The following is a 27,853-nucleotide window of genomic DNA, read 5'->3' as shown; positions in this document are numbered from 1 at the left end:
GAATTACATCTTTAGAAAGCGGTGACATAGGGTCAGCGAATGTTCAATCTTTGTGGGTGGAGTTAAGAAACTACAAGGATAAAAGAAACTATTATAGGAATCATATATGGACCTCCAAACAGTAGCCAAGATTGAGTCTGTAAAGGAGCTGGAAAAGTCACGTCATAATGGCAATGTCATAATTGTAATGGGGGACTTCAATGTGCACGGGGACTGGCAAAATCAGGTTGGTGTCAGATCACAAGAGAGGGAATTTGTTGAATGCTACAAGATGGCTTCTGACGAGCAGCTTGTGCTTGAACCTACTTGGGGAAAGGCTATCTTAGATTGGATGTTGTGTAATAACCCATTTCTTATTAGGGAGCTTTATGTAAAGGAACCCTTAGGCAGATATCATAATATGGTTGAATTTATACTGCAATTTGAGAGGGAGATGCACAAGTCACATGTATTAGTATTGCAATGGAATAAAGGGAATTACAGAGGCACGAGAGAGGAGCTTGCCCAGGTGGATTGGAGGAGTTTATTGGCGGTAATGACAGCAGAGCAGAGATGACTGAAGTTACTGGAAATAGTTCACTCAAGGTGCAGGATAGATTTGACCCACAGAGGAAACAGTTCTCAAATGGCAGGGGTAGGCAACCTGTTGCTGACAAGGGATGTTAAAGGCTGCATAAAAGCCAAGGAAAGGGCATATAAGGCAGCAAAAGTGAGTGGATGATTGGGAAGCCTTTAAAATTCAACAGAAGGCAACTTAAAAAACACTATATAAAGGGATAAGATGAAACCCCCTTTCTTCTCAGGCATCTCAGGAAACCGCTAATTATCCCTCACCGGCAGTCTCCCAACTCATCGTTGAGAAATCCACCTTTTTCCAGCCTCGTATATCTAGGATATATACACTCCGGTCCTGCCAAATCCGTAAGATTGGGATGTCTCGCCCAGCAAGCCCTGGTTTGTGTGAATGCTGTTTTGATTTGCTGCCGTTACAGCTTGTCGCAGAAAATAACAGATCATTTATGGCATACAATTAAAAGGAGTACATTTATGAATATTAACTAAAGAGTTAGAAGAGAAAACAAAAAGGGTCCATTATAATTAAACATTCAAATCTTCCAAAAGTCATATTCACTAATCCCCAGTTGACGCCCACACCTTGCTCCACTGAATCACTGTCCAATCCAGATTGAATCCTACAACCAGTTCTCTCCAGTGTCTTCTCTCGTCATCTCCCACCGAACAAAGTCCAAGACTCCCACCAGTGTCAGGCACAAAAAATCCCACTCCCCCAGCCTTTTCTTCTGATAGGATGGCCCATATTCTTAAGCACCCCTCACCTCTGAGGCTGTGCTCTCTGATCCTAGGTTCCCCAACGTTCTCTCCCAGTAGGCATCTTCAAATGTTTACACAAATTAGGCATGTCATCTAAAACTTTAAACTTCTGCAGATGCACAGTAGACTGGAATCTGACAGGTTGCATCATGACCTGGTATGAAATCACTTGTGCCCAAGAACAGGTAAGCCTATAAATAGTGGTGGATACAGCCTTGTTCACAGAAAAAAAAAGTACTCCCCACCATTTAGCACATCTACAAAAAAGAGTGCTGCCGTAAAAAAAACAGCATCTGACATCATGAATCCCCACCATCCAGGCCATGCTCTGTTCTCACTGCTACCATCGCACAGGAGACTTGGGTCCCATACCACCAGGTTCAGGAACAGTTATTAACCCTTCAACCATCAGACTCCCTAAACAGCGTGGAAAAGTATACTCATCACAACACTGAACTGATCACTGAACACAACCTATGGACTCACTTTCAAGAACACTACAACTTATGTTCTTAATATTATTTCTTATTAGTTCTCTTTTGTACTTTCCACTTGGTCTTTTGCACTTTGGTTGCTTGTCAGTCTGTTTTAGTTTTCCACTGATGCTATTGTATTTCTTTGTTCTACTGTGAATGCCTGCAAGAAATGAGTCTCAGGGTAGTCTTTTGTATCATATATATACTTTGATAATAAATTTACTTTGAACTTTGATGTTTGAGACAAGCCACTACCCAACTGACAAGTTAAGACTTATTCAATACAGCCTGCAGCTGTATATATTGTCCCACCAAATGATTCTAAAATTTAAAAGGATTCAACCGCTTATATTGGGGGAAGTTGCAGAGAATTATGTGCTGGACATTGAGGCTGGTGGGGCGGTCAGTGAGGACAACAGGAATTCTATCCCTGGTAGGGTGGCGAGAGGATGCAGTAAGAGCAGCTGTGTGTGAAATGAAGATGCGGTTGAGGGCAGTGTTGATTGTAGAGGAAGGGAAGCCCCCTTTTTTGAAAACAGAGGATATCTCCTTCATTCTAGTATCCTGAGAGCAGATGCGACGGAGACAGAGGAACTGAGAGAAGAGGATGGCGTTTTTACAAATAAAAGGGTGGGAAGAGGTATAGTCCAGGTAGCTTTGAGAGCCCGTGGGCTTATAATAGACATCAGTAGATAAGCTGACTCTAGAGATAGAGACAGTAAGATCAAGAAAGGGGAGGGAGGTGTCGGAAATGGACCAGGTAAATTTGAGGGCAGGGTGGAACCTGGAAGCAAAGTTGATGAACTCCACATGGGTGCAAGAAGCAGCACCAATGCAGTCGTCGATGAAGTGTAGGAAAAGTAGGGGAGTGATACTAGTGTAGGTTTGGAACTTAGACTGCTCCACGTAGCTGACAAACAGATTGGCTTAGCTGGTGCCCATGCGAGTGCCCATGGATACACCTTTTGTTCAAAGGAAATGGGAGGAGCCGAAGGAGAAGTTATTAAGAATAAGGACAAGTTCTGCTAGACAGAGGAGAGTGGTGGGGAGGGGAGCTGGTTGAGTCTCGTGACCAAAAAGAAACAGAGCCTTTCAGGCCTTCCTTTTAGAGGATGGAGCTGTATAGGGATTGGACATCCACAGTGAAAATATGATGGGGGCCAGGGAACCCAAAATCACTGAAAAGATCCAGAGCACGTGAAGTGCCATGAATGTAGGTGGGAATGGACTGAATTGGGGGGGCGGGGGAATAAAACAGAGTCGAGATATGCAGTTGGGTCTACTGGGGCAGAAACAAGCTGAAACAATGGGTCTACCTGGACAACAGGAATTCTGCAGATGCTGGAAATTCAAGCAACATACATCAAAGTTGCTGGTGAACGCAGCAGGCCAGGCAGCATCTATAGGAAGAGGCGCAGTCGACGTTTCAGGCCGAGACCCTTCGTCAGGACTAACTGAAGGAAGAGTGAGTAAGGGATTTGAAAGCTGGAGGGGGAGGGGGAGATGCAAAATGATAGGAGAAGACAGGAGGGGGAGGGATGGAGCCGAGAGCTGGACAGGTGATAGGCAGAAGGGGATACGAGAGGATCATGGGACAGGAGGTCCGGGAAGAAAGACGGGGGGGGGGTGACCCAGAGGATGGGCAAGAGGTATATTCAGAGGGACAGAGGGAGAAAAAGGAGAGTGAGAGAAAGAATGTGTGCATTAAAAAGAGTAACAGATGGGGTACGAGGGGGAGGTGGGGCCTAGCAGAAGTTAGAGAAGTCAATGTTCATGCCATCAGGTTGGAGGCTACCCAGACGGAATATAAGGTGTTGTTCCTCCAACCTGAGTGTGGCTTCATCTTTACAGTAGAGGAGGCCGTGGATAGACATGTCAGAATGGGAATGGGATGTGGAATTAAAATGTATGGCCACTGGGAGATCCTGCTTTCTCTGGCGGACAGAGCATAGATGTTCAGCAAAGCGGTCTCCCAGTCTGCGTCGGGTCTCACCAATATATAAAAGGCCACATCGGGAGCACCGGACGCAGTATATCACCCCAGTCGACTCACAGGTGAAGTGATGCCTCACCTGGAAGGACTGTTTGGGGCCCTGAATGGTGGTAAGGGAGGAAGTGTAAGGGCATGTGTAGCACTTGTTCCGCTTACACGGATAAGTGCCAGGAGGGAGATCAGTGGGGAGGGATGGGGGGGACGAATGGACAAGGGAGTTGTGTAGGGAGCGATCCCTGCGGAATGCAGAGAGAGGCGGGGAGGGAAAGATATGCTTAGTGGTGGGATCCCGTTGGAGGTGGCGGAAGTTACGGAGAATAATATGTTGGACCCGGAGGCTGGTGGGGTGGTAGGTGAGGACCAGGGGAACCCTATTCCTAGTGGGGTGGTGGGAGGATGGAGTGAGAGCAGATGTACGTGAAATGGGGGAGATGCGTTTAAGAGCAGAGTTGATAGTGGAGGAAGGGAAGCCCCTTTCTTTAAAAAATGAAGACATCTCCCTCGTCCTAGAATGAAAAGCCTCATCCTGAGAGCAGATGCGGCGGAGACGGAGGAATTGCGAGAAGGGGATGGCGTTTTTGCAAGAGACAGGGTGAGAAGAGGAATAGTCCAGATAGTTGTGAGAGTCAGTAGGCTTATAGTAGACATCAGTGGATAAGCTGTCTCCAGAGACAGAGACAGAAAGATCTAGAAAGGGGAGGGAGGTGTCAGAAATGGACCAGGTAAACTTGAGGGCAGGGTGAAAGTTGGAGGCAAAGTTAATAAAGTTAACGAGTTCTGCATGCGTGCAGGAAGCAGCGCCAATGCAGTCGTCGATGTAGCGAAGGAAAAGTGGGGGACAGATACCAGAATAGGCACGGAACATAGATTGTTCCACAAACCCAACAAAAAGGCAGGCATAGCTAGGACCCATACGGGTGCCCATAGCTACACCTTTAGTTTGGAGGAAATGGGAGGAGCAAAAGGAGAAATTATTAAGAGTAAGGACTAATTCTGCTAGACGGAGCAGAGTGGTGGTAGAGGGGAACTGATTAGGTCTGGAATCCAAAAAGAAGCGTAGAGCTTTGAGACCTTCCTGATGGGGGATGGAAGTATATAGGAACTGGACATCCAAGGTGAAAATAAAGCGGTGGGGGCCAGGGAACTTAAAATCATCGAAAAGTTTAAGAGCGTGAGAAGTGTCACGAACATAGGTCGGAAGGGATTGAACAAGGGGTGATAAAACAGTGTCGAGGTATGCAGAAACGAGTTCGGTGGGGCAGGAGCAAGCTGAGACAATAGGTCGGCCAGGACAGGTAGGTTTGTGGATCTTGGGTAGGAGGTAGAAACGGGAAGTGCGGGGTGTGGGAACTATAAGGTTGGTAGCAGTGGATGGGAGATCCCCTGAGCGGATAAAGTCGTTGATAGTGTGGGAGACAATGGCCTGGTGCTCCTTAGTGGGGTCACGATCAAGGGGTAAATAAGAGGAGGTATCCGCGAGTTGTCGCTGTGCCTCGGCAAGGTAGAGGTCAGTACGCCAGACTACAACAGCACCCCCCTTATCAGCGGGTTTAATAATAATGTTAGGATTAGTGCGGAGGGAGCGGAGAGCAGAGCGTTCCGAAGACAAGCAGGTTTGTGGATCTTGGCTAGGAGGTAGAAACGGGAGGTGCGGGAACTGTGAATTTGGTGGCAGTGGATGGGAGATCCCCAGAATCAATAAGGTCAGTGATGGTGTGGGAGACAATGGCCTGGTGCTCCTTAGTGCGATCCTGTTCAAGGGTAAGTAAGAGGAGCTGTCTGAGAGTTGTCACTGGGCCTCAGCAAGATAGAGGTCAGTCTGTCAGACTACTACAGCACCCCTTTTTCTGTGGGTTTGATGGTGAGGTTAGGATCAGTGTGGAGGGAGTGGAGAGCAGAGTGTTTGGAAGGGGTGAGGTTAGAATTGGAGAGGGGAGTATTGAAAACTAGACAGTTGATGTCCCATCGGCAGTTGGCAGTGAAAAGCTCCAAAGCAGGCAGAAGACGAGGGCGTCGTGTCCAGGAAGAGGAGGAGGGTTGAACTGGGGAGAAGGGGTCATCGGTGCAGGGTGGAGAGTCCTTGCCAAAGTAGTACGCTCGGAGACAGAGGCGGCAGAAAAAAAGCTCAGCGTCATGGTGGGCATGCAATTCGCTAAGCTGTGGGCACAGGAGGACAAGGTGAGGATCTCAGAATGTTCTGCCTCAGAGAGGGAATGGTGAAGAGCCGGACCAGATAAGAGCTGGGATCGGTGGGGGGGGGGGGGGTTGGTAGTGTCTAAGAAGGGAGGTTTGGGGTGCTCGGGAATGGTGGGGTGAGAGGAATGTGGAGTCTCCGAACACCTAAGAGCTGGCGGTGGGACCCGAGAGAGACAGAATTGCAGAATGGTGGTGGGGGAAGGGGAGACAGGGGTCCCAGCAGTAGTACTCACACCCTTCCTTACATTGGCAGCAATGCAATGGAAACAGCAGGCAGTTTAAAACTCCTAGGAGTATACATCTCGCACAACCTCTCCTGTTCTCAGAACACATTCTACATAATCAGGAAAACTCTTATTAACACCTCTACTTTGAGAAGGCTGAAGAGAACTGGACTGTGTACATCTATACTCATGTCATTCTACAGATATGCAGTAGCAAGCATCTTATCATGCTGCTTCATTGTATGGTACACAAACTGCACTGTGGCAGACAGGGTCTACAATGGGTAGTTAAAACTCCCCAATGCATACCCAGCACCAGCCTCAAAAACAGTTACTTACCCCAAGCAGTAAGGCTGATAAACACTTCCACTCCCACTCCCTCACACATCCACACTTCCTTACCATCACTACTTTATCATTTCCTGCCAGTCACTTATGTACAGACACTCTTATGCTGAGCGTCACTTAATGAACATACAATCAAATATGTATACAAGCTGTTGTTTTTTTTTTACTCATACTTTTTAATCTTATGCTTTCTTTGTGATGCATCAGATCTGGTGTAACAATTACTTTGGTCTCCTTTACACTTGTACTGGAAATGACATTAAACAATCTTGAGTCTCGAAACTTAACAAGTTTTATAAAGTTGCAACACAACTTCCTGACTTTTGAATTCAATGCCTTGACTAATAATGGATAGCATACCATATGCATTCTTAACCACCCTATCAACCTGTGTAGCCACTTTCAGGGAGCTCTGAACTTGGACCCCAAGATCCCTCTGCTCATCAACACTGCCTTGCACTTAACATTGTACTGTCTTTTTACATTTGACCGACCAAGGTGCAACATTTCACATTGGGCCAGGTTAACTCCACCTGCCACTGATCCATCTCTTGCAGCATTCTCTGCCAGCCTTCTAAGCTATCCACAATGCCACCAATCTTTGCATCATCTCCAAACTTACTTATCCACCCATGTACATTTTCCTACAGGTCATTTATATACATCACAAACAGCAGAGTACAAATTCCAGCAAAAGCCACTAATCACAGACCTCCAGCTAGAATAAGTCCCTTCAACCACTGCCTCTGTCATCTACCGGCAAGCCAGTTCTGAATAGAAATGACCAGTTCACCATGGATCCCATGCACCTTAATGGATGAACTAAAATTCATGTAGACAACATCTACAGATCTACTTTTGAGCACAAAAAACTCAACCAAAAAAAACAAGAACGTCATTCGATGTTCCATGGCACAAACTATTCTATCACTGAATAAATATGCAGTCATTATTTGTGGATGGGAAATTAAACAATGAGAATGTTACTATAGTTGATGAAAAATTTCAATATACAAGTAGATTGGGAAAATCAGATTGGTGCTGGATCCTAAGAGACAGAATTGTAGAATGCCTATGAGATGGGTTTTTAAGAGTCGCTTGTGGTTAAGCCCACTAAGGGAAAAGCAATTCTGGATTGGGTGTTGTGTAACGAATCAAATTTCACTAGGAAGCTAAAGATAAAGGAACCCTTCAAAGGCAGTGATCATAATATGATAGAGTTCATCCTGCAGTTTGAGAGAGAAAAGATAAAGTCAGATGCAACAGTATGATAGTGGAGTCAAGGAAATTACAGGGTATAAGAGGGAAGCTGGCCAAAAGTTGATTGGAGAAGGACACTAGCAGGGATGACAGCAGAACAGCAATGACAGGAGTTTTTGAGAGCAGTGTAGAAGGCATAGACAGATACATCCCAAAATAGCAGTATTCTAAAGGGAGGATGAAGCAATCATGGCTGACAAGTGAAGTCAAAGAGAGCATAAAAGTATAATAGAGATAGAGGAACACACTATTGGGCCGAAATGTCAACTGTACTCTTTTCCAAGATGCTGCCTGGCCTGCTGAGTTCCTCCAGCATTTTGTGTGTGTTGCTCGGATTTCCAGCATCTGCAGATTTTCTCTAGTTTGTGCAGAGATAGAGGATTGGGCTTTTAAAAACAAGCAGATGGCAACTAAAAATGCCAGAGAGAAAAGATGAAATACGAAGGAAAGCTAGCCAATAATATAAAAGGGGATACCAAAAGCCTTTCCAGATATATAGAGAGTAACAGAGAGGTGAGAGTGGATATCAGACCACTGGAAAATGATACTGGTAGAAGTAGTAGCAATGGGGGACACAGAAACTGCAGAGGAACTTAAGTAGTATTTTGCACCAGGAGAAGGTGCTTGGGAAGCTGAAAGGTCTGAAGGTAGATATGTCACCTGGACCAGATGAACTACATCCCCAGGGTCCTGAAGGAAGTAGCTGAAAAGATTCTGGAGACATTAGTAGTGATCTTTCAAGAATCAGTAGATTCTAAAGTGGTTCCAGATGACTAGAAAATTGCAAATGTCACTCCACTTTTTAAACGAGGGAGGAAGGCAAAAGAAAGGAAATTATAGGCCAGTTAGCCTGAATGGATACCAGCATGGATGGAAGATTGGCTGACTGGCAGGAGGCAAAGAGTGGGAATAAACATGGCCTTTCCTGGTTGGCTCCAGTGACTAGTAGTGTTCCGCAGTGGTCAGTGCTGGGACTGCTTCTTTTCATATTATAGGTCAACGATTTGGATGACAAATTTGATGGTTTTCTGGCCAAGCTTCCAGAAAATACAAAGAAAGATGGAGGGGCAGGTAGTGTTGAGGAAGTAGTGAGTCTGCAGAAGGTCTTAGAAGATTGGGAGAATGGGAAAGGAAGTGGCAGGTGGCATAAAATGAAGGGAAATGTATGGCATGCACTTTGGTAGAAGGAATAAAGGTGCACACTATTCTCTAAACAGGGAGAAAATCCAGAAATCAGAGGTGCAAAGGGACTTGGAATTCCTTGAGCAGAATTCCCTGAAGGTTAATAGGGGTGACCTTATTAAAACCTATCGAATGGTGAAAGGCATTGATAGAGTGGATGTGACGAGGATATATCATATGGTGGGACAGTCAAAGAGCAGAGGACACAGCCTCAGAATAGAAGGGCTGATGAGGAGCAATTTCTTTAGCCAGAGTGGTGAATCTGTGGAAATTCATTGCCCCATGCAACTGTGAAGTCCAAATATTTATGTATATTTCAGGCAGAGGTTGATAGATTCTTGATTGGTCAGTGCATGAAGAGATACAGGGAGAAGGCAAAGATTGGGGCTGAGAGGAAAATTGGATCAGCCATGATGAAATGGCAGAGCATACTCGATGGGCCAATTGGTCTAATCCTGCTCCTGTACTTATGGTTTTAACTTGTCAGTTAAGTCTGTGGTAAGGAAGGAAAATGCAATGTTAGCATTCATTTCAAGAGGACGACAATATGAAAGCCAAGATGCAATGCTGAGGCTTGAAATGTACTGTTCAAACCATACAAGGACTATTAAAAGGTTTTAAGCTCCTTATCAAAGAAAAGTTGCAGTGGCTTTGGAGAGGGTCCGGGAGGGATAAGAATGATTCTAGGAATGAACGGGTTGATGCACAAGGAGCATACTCTCTGGAGTTCAGAATGAGGGTGGGGGGAATCTCATGAAATATGTACCGAATATTGAAAGGCCTAGATTGAATGGATGTGGAGAGGATGTTCCCTATAGGGAGAATCTAGGATCAGAGGGCACAGCCTCAGAGTAGAGGGACGTCCCTTTACAACAGAGATAAGGAGGAACTTCTTCAGCTAGAGAGTGGTGAATCTGTGAAATTCATTGCCACAGATGGCTGTGGAGGCAAAGTCATTTCTTATATTTAAAGTGGCGGTTGATGGGTTCTTGATTCATCAGGGCATCAAAGGTTACAGGGAGGAAGCAGGAGAATGTGTTTGAGAAGGATAATAGATCAGCCATTATGGAATGGTGCAGCAGACTCGATTGGTTGAATGGTTTAATTCTCCTCTGATGTCTTATGGTCTTATAAGAAACGTTATGCATCTGCCTTTCCTCAATAATTGAGCCCCAGAATCAAAAAATTTGCAACACAAGAGGACACTGTTCAGCCCAGTATGTGCAAATTCAAGTTAAGAGGTTTATAGCTATCTTCAGGCAGAAGTTGCATGCGTGTGACCTATTTCAAGCCACTTCCAAGGTCTCCAACATCACAGAGCAATGTGAACAATTCAATTTACTAGACAGCTAGCAGCAAAATGACTGAGATACAAAGAAAGCTACAAAACTCAACACCGCCAACTGCAGTATCAAGACCTGTGCTCAATAACATATAAATGGAATAAAGTATGAATTGTAAAGGTTGTGTAAATCAATCAGGGCCAAGGAGAGATCCGAGGTTTGATCAATTTAAGAGCTGAGCTGTAAGGGTCGGGAACTGGCTGTATCAAAGTCAGAGTTTGAGTGCAAGGAATGATCCAAGATTTGGACAATTTAAGCACTAGGCCAGATTGAGATGGTCAAAGTCTAAGGTAAGAGACAGGCCGATTCAGCTCACTGCTCTGTGAGGTTTGCTTGAATCTGTGTTAGACTGTTAGACTGGATGCCTAGATCAGCTGAAGTGATGCCTGGCATTGTGAATTCAAGGTACATTTATTTTGACTTCGGTTCTGTCTAGCTGTTGCTTGCTTTTATTGTTTACATGATTTGTTTTTTGCTCTCTCTGCACACAGGGTGTGTTCACAATCTTCTTTTGTTTTTAAATAGGTTCTATTCAGATTCTTTGTTTCATGGCTGCCTGTAAGGGGATGAATTGCAAAGTTGTATAAGTATACACATTTCAATAAAATGTACTTTGAACTTTATGGTGCAATCATGGAAATGTGATTTAGTTAAGGATAAGGTGCCAGCTTAGCATTCAGGACAAGAAATTCAGGCTTGATAGTTGGTTGGGGGTTGTGAGGAGAAGGAGGAAGAGAAGGGATGGATACCTTTAGAAAGGACCTGGTGCAAGTAGATTGGGACTAGATGCTTACAAGTAAAATATTTGACAAGGTGGAGCTGTTTAAGAAAAAAGTTAGCAAGGGTCCAGAGACAGCATGGATGGCAAGGATGAAACGAAGATGATACCAAGATTAAATAATCTTTATGACCAAGATTATTGAAGTTTTGTGGGAAAAAAAATTAGCACACAACAAGTATAGGCAACTACAATCAAGCCAGTCCTTTGATGAACGTAGAAAGTGCACAACAGTACTTCAGATGGAAATGGGGAGAGTGGGGGAGATGCATGATGAGATCATGAAATATCCTTTGCAATTAAGGCAGAAGGAAATTGCAATCACAAAGAAGTCATGCTATATTTCATTAGGAGTTTGAGGGAATTTCATATGTCAAAGATGCTAGCCAATTTCTACACGTGTACAGTGGAGTGCATTCTGGCTGCATCATTGCTTGGATATGAAGGCTACAATGCACAAGATTGAAGAAGGTGCAGATGGTCGTAGAAACAACCAACTCCATCATGGGCACAAACATCCCTATCATTGAGTACATTTTAAAAGATGACACCTCAAGATGTCATCGATCATTAAGGACCCACACCATTTCAGGCGTGCCCTCTTCTCATTACTACCATCAGGGAGAGGGTGCAGAGGCCTGAAGAAGCACACTTACTGTTTTTGGAACAGCCTCTTCTCCACCATCAGCTATATGAAAGATCCATGAAAGGACTTCACCATTTTGCTTTTTTTCATTTTTAAAAATATTTCTTATTATAAGTCATTTTTTCTGTGCACTACACTGCTACTGCAAAACAAATTTCATGACATGTGTCAGTGATAATAAGCTTGATTCTGAATTTTGAAATCTATCTACGCGATAACTCAGTTCCAGATTCACTGTTCTGGAGAGAAAAAAAAACACCAGACTCTTATATGTCCTAAATCTATTCCCTTGAATCTTGAGGCTAAGTTCTAGACTCTCTCACCAGTGAATGCAATATCCTTGCCTTTATTTCTTATTTATCTTCCATAATTTTATGTTTCTACAAGATCTCCTCTCATTCTCCTGAATTCCAGTGAGTAGTCCCAGGCAAGTTGATCTCTCCTCATAAACAAAATGCTGTCACAGGAAAGCAGCATCTATCATCAGGGACACCCCCCACTACCCAGGACATGCTCTCTTCTTGCTGCTGATATCGCAAAGGTAGTACGGGAGTACAGGTAGTAGAGGACTCACACCACCAGTTTCAGGAACAGTTATTACCCCTCAATCATCAGGCTCTTGAACCAAAGGGTAATCACTTCATTTGCCCTATCATTGTAATCTTCCCACAACCGATGGACTCACTTTCAAGGACTCCTCATCTCCTTTTCTCGACATTTATTGCCTATTTAGTATTATTCTTTCTTTCTGTATTTGCAGTTTGTCTTTTGCACACTGGGTTTAACACCCAAGTTGATGCAGTCTTTCATTGATTCTGTTATGGTTATTATTCTATTATGGATTTATTGAATATACCCAAAATAAAATGAATCTCAGGGTTGCATATACGCACTTTGATAATAAATTTACTTTGAACTCAAAATTAACACCCTAATCTCCAGAATTTCTGGATATACAATGAGGAAATTATATTGCCAGAATTTGTGAATAAAACATGCACTTTACGTGCTTAATGAAAGGCGCAGCCCTTGCTTCCATTACGAACAAATCAAAAACAGCCACCTTACACTGATGTCATTATGTCAGACACCATCTCCTAAAGTGGGCAGAACTCAGTGACTGTGTATTTGAATTATGTAGAACTGTTTCTATAATAAACAATATGTGTCATCTGTCACCCATTACATTACCCTACCACATCAATAATAGCACTTAACTGTACGACATCACAGTTCATGGCAAATAGTGTCCATGTTTGTGTGCCTTTGTCCTGTGGATCTAGATCAGAATTTTAGAAGCATGCTTCAGGTACACAAACTATTCAATTGTTCTTAACAATTAGAATTTTAATATATCAGTAATTCAGCACACAATCTATGCCATGATTTTATTTTCAGCATTATTCAATCCCTAGCAAAATATATAATAATTACACATTTCTTGACAAATCTATTGCGCCATTTTTATGCTACACTTGCAAACCTTACATGATGAAGAGCTAAATGTTTTTTTCCAAAATGATCAACCCGTTGCCTTATCTCAGCGGTCCCCAACCACCGGGCCGCAAAGCATCTGCTACCGGGCCGCGAGGAAACGATATGATTTGGCGATATGAGTCAGCTGCACCTTTCCTCATTCCCTGTCACACCCACTGTTGAGCTTGAACGCACACGAGGTCATTACCTGCGCATCATCCATGTCAGCGCGGGAAGGAGATCAACTCCTCGAGCTTGCAAATGACGGTGGGCTGAAAAGTATGTTTGACATAACATCTCTGCTGGCATTCTGGATCAAAGTCAAGGCTAAATATCCTGAGATAGCCACGAAAGCACTGAAAAAGTTGCTTCCATTTCCAACATATCTCTGCGACGAATGCAATGAAAACTAAATTGCAGAATAGACTGGACATAAGGAACCCCCTTCGAGTATCGCTGTCTCTCATCACCCCTCAATGGCACCGTCTCGTTGCAGGGAAACAAGCCCAGGGCTCCCACTGATTCAGCGATATTGGTGTGTTGCAGTGATTTTATATGTTTATACGCGGAAAATATGTGCTGTGTGTTTAAAATCCAAACGTTACTGAAAATGTTATGATGCTATTGACTTATATAACCATATAACAATTACAGCACGGAAACAGGCCATCTCTGCCCTTCTAGTCCGTGCCGAACGCTACTCTCACCTAGTCCCACCGACCTGCACTCAGCCCATAACCCTCCATTCCTTTCCTGTCCATATACCCATTCAATTTTACTTTAAATGATAATATCAAACCTGCCTCTACCAGTTCTACTGGAAGTTTGTTCAACACTTACTTCAAGCTCCCCTAACCTCCCCTGATAATTGACTTACCGCTATATTCATGTGAGGAAAATATGCGCTGTGTGTTTAATATTAAATTCGTCAGATAAAGCCTTTTAGAAACGAAACTGAGTGTATTAGCCACTTATCACCTATATTCCGGTCGTGATTAACACCCCCCCATCCCCGCCGAACAGAATCGCCAAAAACCATTTGTAGAGAAAAAAAAAATCGGCACATACACGGATGCACAAGATACGCATGCGCACTGGTGCCCGCGCAAGGCTTCATGGTCATTGTAGTCTTCCTTGGGGTAAACTCAACGTATTTGACTGCTACTCTTGTCCATTGGCAACCCTACCCCCCCAAATGGACATAAGGAACCCCCTTTGAGTATCGCTGTCTCCCCTCACCTCTCGATGGGACCGTCTTGTTGCAGGAAAACAAGCCCAGGGCTTGCACTGATTCAGCGATATTGGTGTGTTGCAATGATTTTATATGTTCATATGGGGAAAATATGCGCTGTGTGTTTAATATCCAAATGTTACTTAAAATGTTATGATGCTATTGACTTATCACCTATATTCCGGTCGTGATTAACACCACCCACCGCCCCCCCCACCGCCCTCCCGGGTCAGCTGGTCCGCAAGAATATTGTCAATATGAAACCGGTCCACGGTGCAAAGAAGGTTGGGGACCCCTGCCTTATCTGAATGCCTCTTAACAGCTCCAGTGTGGATGGATAATTTCCAACGACTACAATAAGCTTGTTCATTTTGTCCCTGAAGGAGTTGAAAATTCTGAAGAACAGATGGAATTCAAATTCCTCTCCTGGCAGTAAGTGTGAAACCAAACATCAGTCTATCAGGTTCTTGAATTTTGTGCTTTTATTGTTGTACATACCAATACACAATTTGAGGTGAACATATATCAAAACAAGAGCATCAAGCTTACAAACAATATTCAAGAGTATAACCTTCTACTTCAAACATCCAGCACTTTGGTACGAGTCTCAGTAGTTCTGGAGGAATTCATGGACACATGATAATACAAAAGGGAATGTCATCTATAAAATACATGTTACAATCCATACTTAACTGCCCTTACAAGTGAAGTTTTCTGCCAATACTATCTGAAACAAAATAATTTTGTTTTAAGTCAACTCTAAGCATTCTTACCTGAACAAAGCTGCTCAATCTTTGTATAGTTTAAACACACAGTATCATTAATCCAGGCCATGATGTCATGCCGGCTCATATTCTCACTGGTTACTGATGTTGAATAAACATTAACAGCCATTCCCCAGCTGGAAAATAAAAACAAAATAAATTTTAAAACATATTTGGTCTGTTATCAGTATTCAAAATATTTACTTTGCCTTCATTGTCAAGGTGCAACACTAATTGGAAAATGAGATAGTTTGCCACTACTACACCAATATTTTACTGTAACACCAATGATGAAGAAGCAATGAATAGAATTTTTACAAAAAAAAACACCTAGTTAAAAACAAAATTTTATTAATGTTACATTTTCAAAAGCAACAAACCAATTTTAAAACAGGAAATAAAGTTTGATTAAATCCATTAAATATCCTTACAAGAGCATCATTACCAATTCATTACTTTTTCACCAATGAATATGAATACAACTTCAAAATACCCAAAATCAAATATTGAACAGTAGACAATTTCAGCAGTATTTTGCACAAAAACATGCAATTCTATGATCAATTCCTTTCACTGTGTGAATGCTACTCAAAACTTCAAGTGTCTTTAACTTGAGTTTCACATCCCATTCCAACTACTTTTGTTGTCAACCTCTTTCATTTTTCCAAAGTAAATCAGAGATTGAAGAACACCAATTCCGCATTCAAACTGGGCAGATTAACTTACTGAAGGAAACTCAAATCATCAGTTTCAGATAAGCCCATTACACCTGTATTTTTATTTTAGATCTCCAACAACTGGTGCATCTTGCTTTTGTAGCAACACCCTGCAGGATTTCAGCAGGTCAGGCAGCCGAGAAATGAGCATTCGATGTTTTTTGGCTGAGACTCTTCACTTTGGCTGGAAAGAATGAGAGACAGCTAGCATAAACAGGTGAATGGAAGGGGTGGAGCAAAAGCTGGCAAGTGCATAGGTGGATATGGGTTTGTTATAGGGGTTAATGTCACGGGCATGAAATCTGATTACAAAGAGTTTTACTCAGCATTAATTTTTAATGGAATTAATAACTCCTTGGCCAAGAGCTAATTTTGATACTTGAAGTGGGAGCAATAGTACTAAAAAAAAATCACCGGAGTAGCTTACTCAGACCTTCTGAGCTTGCTTTGATATTCAATATCATCACTTCCAGTGATGTTGGTCATCATTAGAAAACCAACTCAAGGAATGCCCAGAGGAAAGATTACAAGCTTGAAAAAAGTTGTTTTAAAAACAAATCCAAAACTATTAATTCCCAGTTTAAAAGGAGGCAAGTGGGAATGAGCAACCAATCTTTCCATGGGGACACATACAGGCAAATCCCAAATTTCAGATACCCTCTGGGTGAAAAACTTATTCCAAAAATTTCTTCCCCTTACCTAAATTATTGTCCTAATCAGTTCTCTCTGTTTTGTACATACCAGTCAAGTCCCCCTCAGCCTACTCCAGTACAAACAAAGGGAACACAATCTATCCAGGCTCTACTTTTAAGTCAACATACTTGTACTTGTCATCACCATGATGACCTAAATAGCACCTACTATATATCCTGCCATCCTTCCTAGACTGCAATGCAACCAGAATTGTACACGGTACTCCAGATGGGGGTTGTTCAACATTTTTTAATACTGGTACCTCAATCTTGTTCTTATACTTTATGCCAGTGACAATAAAGACAAGTAACTCGTATAACTTCAAGGCTATCTTATCCTGTTGTGCTGCTTCCAGGAGTCCTTCAATGTGCATTCTCAAAGTCATTCTGTACTTCCCAAGATCCATTGTCTTTATCCCAAGCTTTACAGGTCATTCCAAAATGCATCACCTGACGTTGTTCAGAATTAAATATCACAAGCTATTTTTCTGCCTATTTTACCAATTGATCAATATCATTCTGTATTCAGAAAGTACTCCCCTCACAATCATTACCACCAATCTTTGTGTCAGTCATGAACTTACTAATTACACCTCCTATAATCACATCTAGATCATTAGCATATATAACAAACAGATAGGGTTATCAGCATTATGCGGATCCATTCCCTGTCACCACCTCAAACATTTCAATCAAATTAATCTGACATTATAGAATGTTCCTTTAAAGTTTTGCTGATTAACCTCCAATAATCATCAAAATTTCTACTTCGAAAGAAGTCCAGATGAAGGGTCTCTGCTCAAAACATCGACTATGCTCTTTTCTGTAGATGGTGCCTGGCCTGCTGAGTTTCTCCAGCATTTTGTGTGTGTGTTCCTTCCCTGCGTCCAAATACATTTTAATTACAAGTTAAGCAGTCAGGCCATTTGCCTCACCCCAAAAAAATCTGTTTCATTTAATACAAAAATGCATTCATCCATATGAAAGGCATTCAGAATCCTCTCTGGAAAGACCCCTTTAATTACAGGTGTCCCCCACTTTTCGAAGATTCGCTTTACAAAACCTGTTACGAAAGACCTACATTAGTTACCGGTTTTCACTAACAGAAGGTGTTCTCACTGTTACGAAAAAAGGCAGCGCACGAAAAAAAGCAGCGCGCGCCCTGAGCAGCCACTCCTCCCCTGGATTCGGAACTGCATTCTAGCCAGCATTGCTTAAACACATGCCTGTGAGCAGCCATTAGCAAGATGAGTTCTAAGGTATCGGAAGAGTCTAAAAGAGCTCGTAAGGGTGTTACACTTGGCGTAAAACTAGACATAATTAAGCGTTTTGATCGTGGTGAACGAAGTAAGGACAAAGTGAGTTTGGCTTGTGGAAATTGATGACGACGATGCTGAAGAGGTTTTGGCATCCCATGACCAAGAACTGATAGATGAAGAACTGATGCAATTGGAAGAGTAAAGGATAACAATCGAATCCGAATGCAGTAGCGAACGGACCAAAAGCGAAGTCGTCCAGCAACTGAACATGAAGCAACTGCATGAGATTTTCGCTGCAAAGATAAAGTACAACTTTAATTTTGAAAGAGTACGTCGGTTTAGGGCATATTTGCAAGATGGTTTGAGTACTTATAAAGAATTGTACAAGAGAAAAATGCATGCAGCAAACATACTGTCGTTTTTCAAGCCTTCCACATCAGCCACAGCAGACGACGAACCTCGACCTTCGACATCGAGGCAGGCAGACATAGAAGAAGATGATCTGCCTGCCGTGATGGAAACAGACAACGATGAGGTGACACCCCAGTGTCCCACTACCCCAACCCCCGGCCACTGACCGATACATTGCCGCGGAGAATGCAGTGGTAGCTGGGTGTCGCCTCTGATCTGGGCCGACATTTACATGCCGGGCAGCACCTAATTAATTAACGCAACATACATCAAAGTTGCTGGTGAACACAGCAGGCCAAGCAGCATCTATAGGAAGAGGTGCAGTCGATGTTTCAGGCCGAGACCCTTATTTCAGCTTTTCCTCTTAAAGATGTGCTGGGTGCGTCCCAGCTACCGCTGCATTCTCCGCGGATCAGTATCGGTTCGCTGCCCAGAGGTTAGGGACCACTGTACCACTCCAACCTCCAACGACTCAGCCTAACACACCATCATCAGTGTGCTCAGCGCTGTCTTCCCAATTCCGGTAAGTGATACTACACTGTACATACATTATTTCTACTTTATATAGGCTGTGTATTTTTATGCGTTATTTGGTATGATTTGGCAGCTTCATAGCTTAAAGCTTACTGGAAAGAGTGTTTCTGCCGAGACCGCTTGCGTGAGATCGCTACGGAGAACAGTGCAGGCAATGATTGTAGAGAAGTAATTCTGCTTTATATAGGCTGTGTATTTATCATATCATTCCTGCTTTTACTATATGTTACTGTTATTTTAGGTTTTGTGTTATTTGGCATGATTTGGTAGGTCTGCGAATGCTTACAAATTTTTCCCATATAAATAAATGGTAATTGCTTCTTCGCTTTACAACATTCCGGCATACGAACCGTTTCATAGGAACGCTCTACCTTCGGATGGCGGGGGAAACCTGTATTATTTCAAGTTCCAGCTTGAATTTCCACGGTGACAAGAAACAGAGCACATTTTCTCACAGAACATCTTATTCTGCAACTTGTGAAAATCAAAGGGAGGTTACATTGTAAATTCAATATAGCTAAAATAACTATACGGTTTGTTTAATACAATCCATGGAGGTTAACAAAATGAAAATGGAACAATGAATATATTTTTAAAGAACTTTAACTGGAGTTTATAATTTAAATAACAATGTTTGGCTCTTTGATTTACGAGTATTAGGAGAATGTGAATAGGCTAATACAAATTCTTGTGTATTCATCATAAAACTTAAATTCTAGTAATCAATACCAAATCCTACGTGCATGAAATCAATTTCAGTCAGAACTGAATATTGATTATTGACAAATATGGTTCTTCATGAAGTTTGGGAAAGAAGCATCTGATGTGGCTAAATGAGGGATATGGAAACATGACTCCATCTCCTGGGTAAAACTTCATTTCTACCAAGGAACTTTTTTAACATGATGTTCTTGATTATCATCTGCTGTCCATCCTGGTACTTTAGGCCACTCTAAAATAAGAATTTTCTTTTTCATATAACCCAGTTACCAGTGATGTAACAATAAACATTTGCCGTCAAATTCTCAATCCCTATCCCGCCAATAAAAGTTAGTTCCATCATTCTACTATTGAGCGAATGTCACCATATTTTGTAGATTGCTACCCAACTTCATTTTCACATCAATATCGATTTTTGAAGTAGACTGTCCAAAATTTGCAAATAAACCAATTCTTGAATAATTTATACAAGATTTAAATTACTTTGCAAACCATTTTAGATGAATCAAGTCCAATGTCCACATCAGTACCACGCAATTCTTATTTTCCCCTTAATACTTAATAAGATACAAATTATTTTCTGGTAATACAAGCTCCTTATGTTTGTTCTGATTATACACAAGTTACTGTAAAATACAGCTGCCCCATGACTTTGTGGGAATGATAACAATTTGATTTGATCGCAGTGACCAAGACCACTGCAACATAAACTGTCTTTGCCCGAGTGTCTCCTGGCTGGCTTCCATCTTGTCCTCTCCATAAATTTGTTATTCAACTGTCTGCTGCTACTGGCCTAACAGCTTCAAAACCTGGGCCTCTTTACCTCCCTCTGCAATTGAATACTTGGCCACAGTCAGTGCAGGTCAGTAATAACATCTCTTTCTTAGTGACAATCAACACTGGTGCAACTCAAGGATGCGTGCTTAGCCCATGCTCTCTCTACACTAATGACTGTGTGGCTAGGCACAACTCAAACATGATCTATAAATTCACCGATGACAGCTCTGCTTTTGGCAGAATTTCAGGTGACAACAAGGGAGATGTACAGGAGTGAGATGGATCAGCTGGCTGCATGGTGTCGCAACAACAACTTTTCACTTAAAGACAGCAAGCCCAAGGAATTGACTGTGGACTTCAGAATGGGGAAGTTGATAGGAAATATGCCAGTTTTCTTTGAGAGCTTAGAAGTGGAAAGTGTCAGAAGCTTCATGTTCTTGGCATCAGCATCTCAGATGATTTATGCTGAACCCAACACACTGATGCAATCAGGAAGAAGGCATGGCAGCAGTTATACTTTATTTGGAGTTTGAGGGGATTGGGTCCAAGAACAGGGGAAATAGGAGCAAGAGTAGGCCAGCTGGCCCATCAAGTCTGTTCCACCATTCAGTAAGATCATGGCCGATGTGGACTCAGCTACTTGTCTTTTCCACATAACCATTTATTCCCCTGCTGTACAAAAAATAGATTGAACTGTATCTTAAATGTATTTAATGAAGTTGCCTCTACTACTTCCCTGGTCAAATCATCCCAGTCATTACTCTCTAGAAAAAGCAGGGTTTTCTTCAACTCTGTCCAAAAATCTATTCTCCCAAATCTTGAGGTATGATCCCTCATTCCAGTTTCATTCACCATTGGAAAGAACTTTGCTGCCTCCATCTTATCAAACCCTTTCATAACTTTCTGCTCCTTCCATCCTTATCATTTTCAGCAAGCATACTCCCGGGCAACTCTATCTCTCCTCATAGGCTAGCTAACCACTTCATTGCTGGAACCAACTTGGTGAACCTCCTCTGAAATGCCTCCAAACATTCTCGCAAATTTCCGCATATTGCAGTAAAGAGCATTCTGACTGGTTGAATCATCGTTTGGTACGGAGGCTCTAACACACAGGATTAAAAGAGGCTGCAGAGGGTTATGGACTCAGACAGCTCCATCATGACAACCCTCCCCACCTTGAGAACATCAAGAGGTAGTGCCTCAAGAAAACAGCATCCATCACTTAGGACCCTCACTTTTCAGGAAATGCTCTCATGGCATTACTATCATCAAGGAGGTGGAACAGGAGCCTGAAGACACACATGATTTAGGAACAGCTCCTTTCCTTTGCCATCAGATTTATCAACAATCCATGAACCTATGAATATCACCTCACTATTGTTCTTTTGCATGATTTATTGTAATTAATACGAGTAATTTTTACGTCTTGAACTGTACTGCTGTCATAAAAACAAAACTTCACAATATAAGAGATATTAATAAACCAGATTCCGAGTATCCTGACTCAAGATTGTTAGCCATTATCTATGTGCTCATTACACAGATTCTTGTTTGATGAATGATTTGAACTTAAAATTCCCATCTTCTCATTCTATTCCCTTCACAGCCTCATCCCTCCCCACATATAACCTCCTCCAACCTTAAAATCCTACAAAAAAATAGCACTTGCTCTAACCCTACTCTTGTAGCACCCCTCATTCTTTTCACCTCATCTTTAGTTTTCATGTCTCCTAATAAGTTGTCTTTAAACTCCAGCATTTTCTTAATTTTCTACTGCTATTTCCTTTACAGTCCTCCTTTAAACACACTTTCAGCATTAATCCTCATATCCTTTGGCTTGGTGAAATTCTGTAACTGATAATAGTTCTGTCAAATGCCTTGATATGTCTACCCAAATGAAAAATATCATATAAACACATCACTGGCAGAATGTTGCAAATTTCAGAATCAGAATCAGGTTTAATACCACTGGCATTTGTTGTGAAATGTGTACAAAAAACACTAAATTAAAGTGTGTATTAAAAAATCAAATTAGTGCAAAAATAGAGGGAAAAATAGTGCAGTGGTGTTCATGGATTCATTGTCCATTAAGAAATCTAATGGCAGAGGGGCCTTTTGAAGGAGTCTTCAATGCTGGGGAGGCTACTGCCTATGATGGAACTGGCTGAGTTTACAACCTTCTGCAGCTTTTTCCGATCCTATGCAATGGATCCTCCATATCATGCAGTGATGCAGCCAGTTAGAATGCTCTCCATGGTACCTCTGTACAAATTTGCAAGAGTTTGGTGATGTACCAAGTCTCCTCAAATTCCTGATGTAATATAGTCACTGTTGTTCCTTCTTTGTAATTGCATCAATCTGTCAGGCCCAGGATAGATCGTAAAGGTTGACAGCCAGGAACTTTATACTGCTCATCCTTTCCACTGCTGATCTCTCAGTGAGGACTGGCACATGTTCCCTCGGTTTCCTCTTTCTGAAGTCCACAATCAATTCCTTGGTCTTAATAATGTTGAATGCAGGGTTGTTGTTGTGACACCACCCAACCAGCTGATCTATCTCACTCCGATACACCTTCTTGTCACCATCTGAAATTCTGCCAACAATTGTCATCGGCAAATTTATAGATGATGCTTGAACTATACCTAACCATAGCCTTGAGTGTAGAGAAAGTCGAAAGTGGGCTACGCATACAACCTTGAGGTGCCCCAGTGTTGACTGTCAGCAAGGAGATGTTCTTTCCGATCCACACAGACTGTGGTCTCTCGATAAGGAGGTCAAGGATCCAGTTCCAGAGGTAGGTACAGAGGCCCAGGTTTTGGAGCTTGTTGATTAGAACTGAGGGCATGATTGTGTTGAAGGCTGAGCTATAATCAATAAACAGCAGCCTGATGTAGATATTACTCTTGTCCAAGTGATCCTAGGCCGAGTGGAGAGCCAGTAGCCTGAGGTGGAATGTACCAGGATGATGGTGGAAAACTCCCTCAGCAGATAAAAAAAGATGACATTTTACCACAATATGTACTAGGTCAGGTGAGCAAGATGGAAACAGAACCTGCCACATCTGTGCACCATGATTAATTAATCATAAAGCATACGCCACCTCCTCTATGTTTAAAAGACAGAGCTGTCCTGATTTTGCAGAGAATGGTGAAGTCACTGGGCTGCAGCACTGCACCTGAAATGGCAGGGGACAGCCATGCTTCCATGAAGCAACATACGCAGCCGTTCCTGATGTCACTCTAGTATAACAATCTTGCACTGAAGTCTTCAATTTTATTTTCTAGAGAATGTACATTTGCCAGCAGCATGGTCAGCAGTGGGGATCTAAGGCCTCGGCAGTTCAATCTTAATTGTAGTTTGGCACGACTTCCGCTTTCTTAAAGGGGAAATGCACTCATAACTTAAGTCTGTATTCCAGGATCCGTCAATTTTGAGTATCGATAGAGTTTTAAAAAGATGTTTTAAAACAATGCTGTTCACTGAAGTGCCTGTGATTGTAGATTTCAGCTCTAGTAGTCGAAAATGGGAATATCCCACAAGGTCAAGCAAATTGTCTCACAATAAAAACCTGACAGTTCCTGGTGGCCTGTGATGCATCAAAAATGAACAACTCGGTCCATCTGTTTGTGAGTGATGCCAAGTAGTAACTTGCAGCATGGAAAAGTATAACTATGGAAGTTTTCAGAAGAGCCCAAGGGAAGCAACTGGGAATGCCATGACTCTATTCAAATATGCAAAGCCACAAGAGCAATGCCATGGCAGAAACCCAAGTATTGAAGGATATCATGGTTCACCAAGCACCGCGGAAAGATTAAGGATTATTTTTCAAATGTAAAAAATTGTTTGCAATCTCTGTGCATTGAATGCAAGTCAGGTGCTTGGCGACTGGTTATGCTGTCAAAGTTCACATTGCAGAGTTTTAAAATAAGTTATTTTGCAATTCTATGGTTTTCAATTAAAATTATCTGGGCTAAGGATTGGCTGTACTGCAGTGTCAGCCTAATCACAGCGGTAATGTTAACTTGCTGGGGTTTTAAAAAATAGACCTTCCATAATAGACATTACCTGATATAACATTTGACTTCTGTCAAGCAATATTGTCCAAACTGAGCCAATAACATGCAAAAGCAACTCTGTAATTAAAGGCTACAGCTAATCTAGTGTGTCTACATTCTACTATTCCAGGCCATGCCTTTGGATGGGGTTTCTCAGCCGGGGTTCCACGAGAGGTCGTGATTGAAAATAATCAATTTCTGAACTTTGTGTTACACGCGATGTTAGCGTTTGCAGTGGTGGGCAGTAGCCAAGCAGCTCCATTTGCAATCTCATTAGAGGTCTCTCAGCCCAATATGGCAGTGCGCAGTAGGACTGTTTATTCTGTTTTTGACACAAGACAGGAGAGGCCATTGATGATTGGTGAGTACTGTATTGCACAGAGGGTAAGTCAGTAGATTGATGGGGAGCATGAAGTGCATTTTCCAAGCATTGCATGGACTCGCCCAGCTTGGGCTGTGATGTCAGCTTCTCCCTCCCAACTTCCCCTTATACGCTGTAGACTGTCTCATAGGAGCAAACAAACTGTTCCGGTGTAGTAGAAAATTGGAGGGAAATTTTCATTTTAAAACAATTCTTTTTTAACGTGCCGCAACTCAGCTACTGGCCTGCCACTTTTATCTTGTAATTGTTGCAAAAGGTGGATTGCTTAGGTTAGAAGTGAATTACATTGTGAAGGTTTCATATTTTTTTGCAGTTTTCTCATTTAGTTAATTATTATGCCTTTTTTTTATATTTTATTAACCCCTATTCCATTGTACCTAGTCTGTGGCAAACAACTTACAAATGCAGCAACAGCTCCAGCAAAATTGAAAAGATACTGAACTACAAATCACAACCATATGACACATAAAAGTGCTGATTATTTTAAATGGCCGTTGGAATCTCAAAACAGTAATGCTTTTAATTAAAGTCAATTCACAACCTTTATTTAAATTAAATCTACCAAGCCTAACTTTAGAAAAATTAAATCTCATTTTGGTTTAAGCCAGTTATTTAAGAGAAATTTATTATGTTTGCATTATGTTTTTAAAAAATTATGAAAAGGAAAGATTAATTTCAAGAAAGGTAAGATAAGCTTAACTTTTTTTTCAAGAAAGGTTGGCTAAAAATTAATTCTTTACTCAAATGGGCATGATAATTATTTTTAGATTATTACATCTAGAACTTACTGATCACGCTAATGTACCACTAGCTGTAGATAATAATTTTTACGCAGGGGTTCCTTGAGACCTGAAAATTATTTCAAGGGTTCCTCCAGGGCAAATAGGTTGAGAAAGGCTGCCTTTCAACACATTCAAGTTATAGCAAAAAGGCAATTAAGCCACAATAGATCAACAATGTATTACAGTTAAACAATAGAAAATACGAGCAGCACTAAGCACTTCAAAAAGTGAAATATACATCTCACATCCATCCACAGGAAAAGGATTTTACGAATTAAGGAAAGATACTAAATAGTTACATCATAGCTAAATAGTTACATTGTAGAACAAGCGCAGACAGAACGGTAGGAAAAGAGAAAGATTGGTCAAAAACAGAGCATGTTAGTTGATGGTGTTCAACAAATTCAATGGCTACCAAGTCTTCAGTCTGGCATTCAGGCATATTATGTTTAATGTTTGGGGGAATTGTGATCTCAGTTTCATTAAGTCCAACATTACTGGAAATGGACTAGTGTCACAAAGTTGAGTTTTTCTCTGAAGAACAAATGTTAATGTACGTTACAATCAAATTGTCACAAATTTTGTGCAAGTCAAATAGATAGATCCACCATGAAGATATTTACAACTTCTCTGCCTTTCTCTCATGGTGATAGACTGTGAAGTATGAAGAAACCCCACTTCAAGTGATCTACCACATCTATAAAAAACACCACAGAGACAAAATCCACCCAAATATCCATATGCGTTAATTTTCTAATAAGTACCAGTGGATTGGAAACAGGACTGAAAACAAACAAACTGACTTTAGCAACCTTCATCCTCAAATCCACTTTTGATTCAAGTAATTCCTTTGTCAATTAAGCCATTAGGCTTCTATTCAACAAAAGGAGAAAAAAGCCCAAACTGTACTGCATGAGGTGGTTTTAACCCATGATGTAGACTTACATTAATCCAACTCAGCTACAATAATCAGCTAACATAGCACCTCATGCACTTCCTATCCCTTACGCAGCTTTTTTTTTAAAAAATTCATCCGTTTGGGCTCATTTCCTTTAGATTTCATATCCGTTGTGCACACTACTCATCTGGTTAATTCATTTTTGCAATTACTTTTCTTCAAGTTATATCCAACAGTTTTACTAATAACCTTTAATTCTCTTTTGAAGACAGCCAATTCTTGCTATTTCCATGTTAACCAACCCATATCCTCTCCCAGTACACTTAAACTTTGAAGTTGCAAACATGGGATAAAGTACCATCATTACCCCTTCAAAGCAAATAAAGTAGGATCCAACCTTCTTAAATGCAACTGAAAAGTGGTCCAATTAATAAAGATAAAACAAAATTAAGGCTGTCAGTCATGAACACAAATTAAGGAGATTGGACAAGATGACCAGAGATCAGAATGAAGATTGGTGGATCCAAACTCAAAGATAATTACAATTAATATTTTTAGGCTGTAAGGATGAATGAGACTAGAAAGAGCAGTGTTCCAAACACCACTCCCCCAGAAAGATCTCAACTAGTTTCCTCTTCCCCCACAAACCTCAGATCAGACAAACTGAAGGCCCTAGAAAGAGACATTCTGAGAAGTTTGCTGGAACTACAGCTGAAAGATCATAGTGGTTGGTCAGTTTCATACTGGACTAATTTTTATGCAGCCCACTGGTAGTTACTAACATAGCTATTGATATATTATTTTTAAATCTTTTGAGTTTTTCTGTGGCTATCCTTCAATTTTCCATCATTCCCATACGATCTACACAGGGATAATGGATGGGCTACTGAGCTTCCAAAATAGCCAGTAGTACTTCCCCAACCACTGCTCAGAGAAGCGGGGGGAGAATTATCCCTGACAGCAGAGATGAGAATTGGAAGACCAGGTCTATTGAGAGGTGGGAAATGTACTGTAGTTTGAAGTCCAAACAGATTGCGAAAGCTTCCCTAGCCATCCCAATTCCAAGCCTCCCCACATCTTCGAATAGGAACAGTTACAAAGCGTAAAAACAGGCCCTTTATCCAGACTCATCTATGCAGAGATGTTCACTTGCACTAATCCAATTTTCCTGCATTTGACCTCTAACCCTCTATTCCTTTCCAATCCATGCACCTTCCCAAATGTACATGTTGTGATTGTACCTAGCTCTACTACCTCCTTTGGGCAGCTTGTTCCACATAATCACCAACCTCTAAGAAAAGCGTGTCTCTCAGATCCCCTTTAAGCATTTCTCTTCTCACTTTAAACTCTCCTCTAATATTAGGCTCTTCTATTTTTG

The 27,853-nt window shown here is 41.7% G+C and overlaps 1 protein-coding gene across 5 annotated transcripts in view; it reads right to left on the bottom strand.

The window, feature by feature from the left end:
• Window positions 1–27,853, bottom strand: part of mapre2 (microtubule-associated protein, RP/EB family, member 2) — a 72,729-nt gene that overhangs the window by 24,931 nt on the left and 19,945 nt on the right. For all 5 annotated transcript variants that reach the window (XM_063063212.1, XM_063063203.1, XM_063063196.1 and 2 more), the window contains exon 2: window positions 15,259–15,386. In XM_063063212.1, coding sequence (XP_062919282.1) covers window positions 15,259–15,379 — 121 coding nt within the window. In that variant the 5' untranslated portion in view covers window positions 15,380–15,386. The remainder of the gene's footprint in view (window positions 1–15,258; window positions 15,387–27,853) is intronic.

Source organism: Mobula hypostoma, chromosome 1, assembly GCF_963921235.1.
Source record: "Mobula hypostoma chromosome 1, sMobHyp1.1, whole genome shotgun sequence".
Lineage (NCBI taxonomy): Eukaryota > Metazoa > Chordata > Chondrichthyes > Myliobatiformes > Myliobatidae > Mobula > Mobula hypostoma.
The sequence above is the reverse complement of the archived record's forward strand: the minus strand, read 5'-3'. Positions and strand labels throughout refer to the sequence as shown.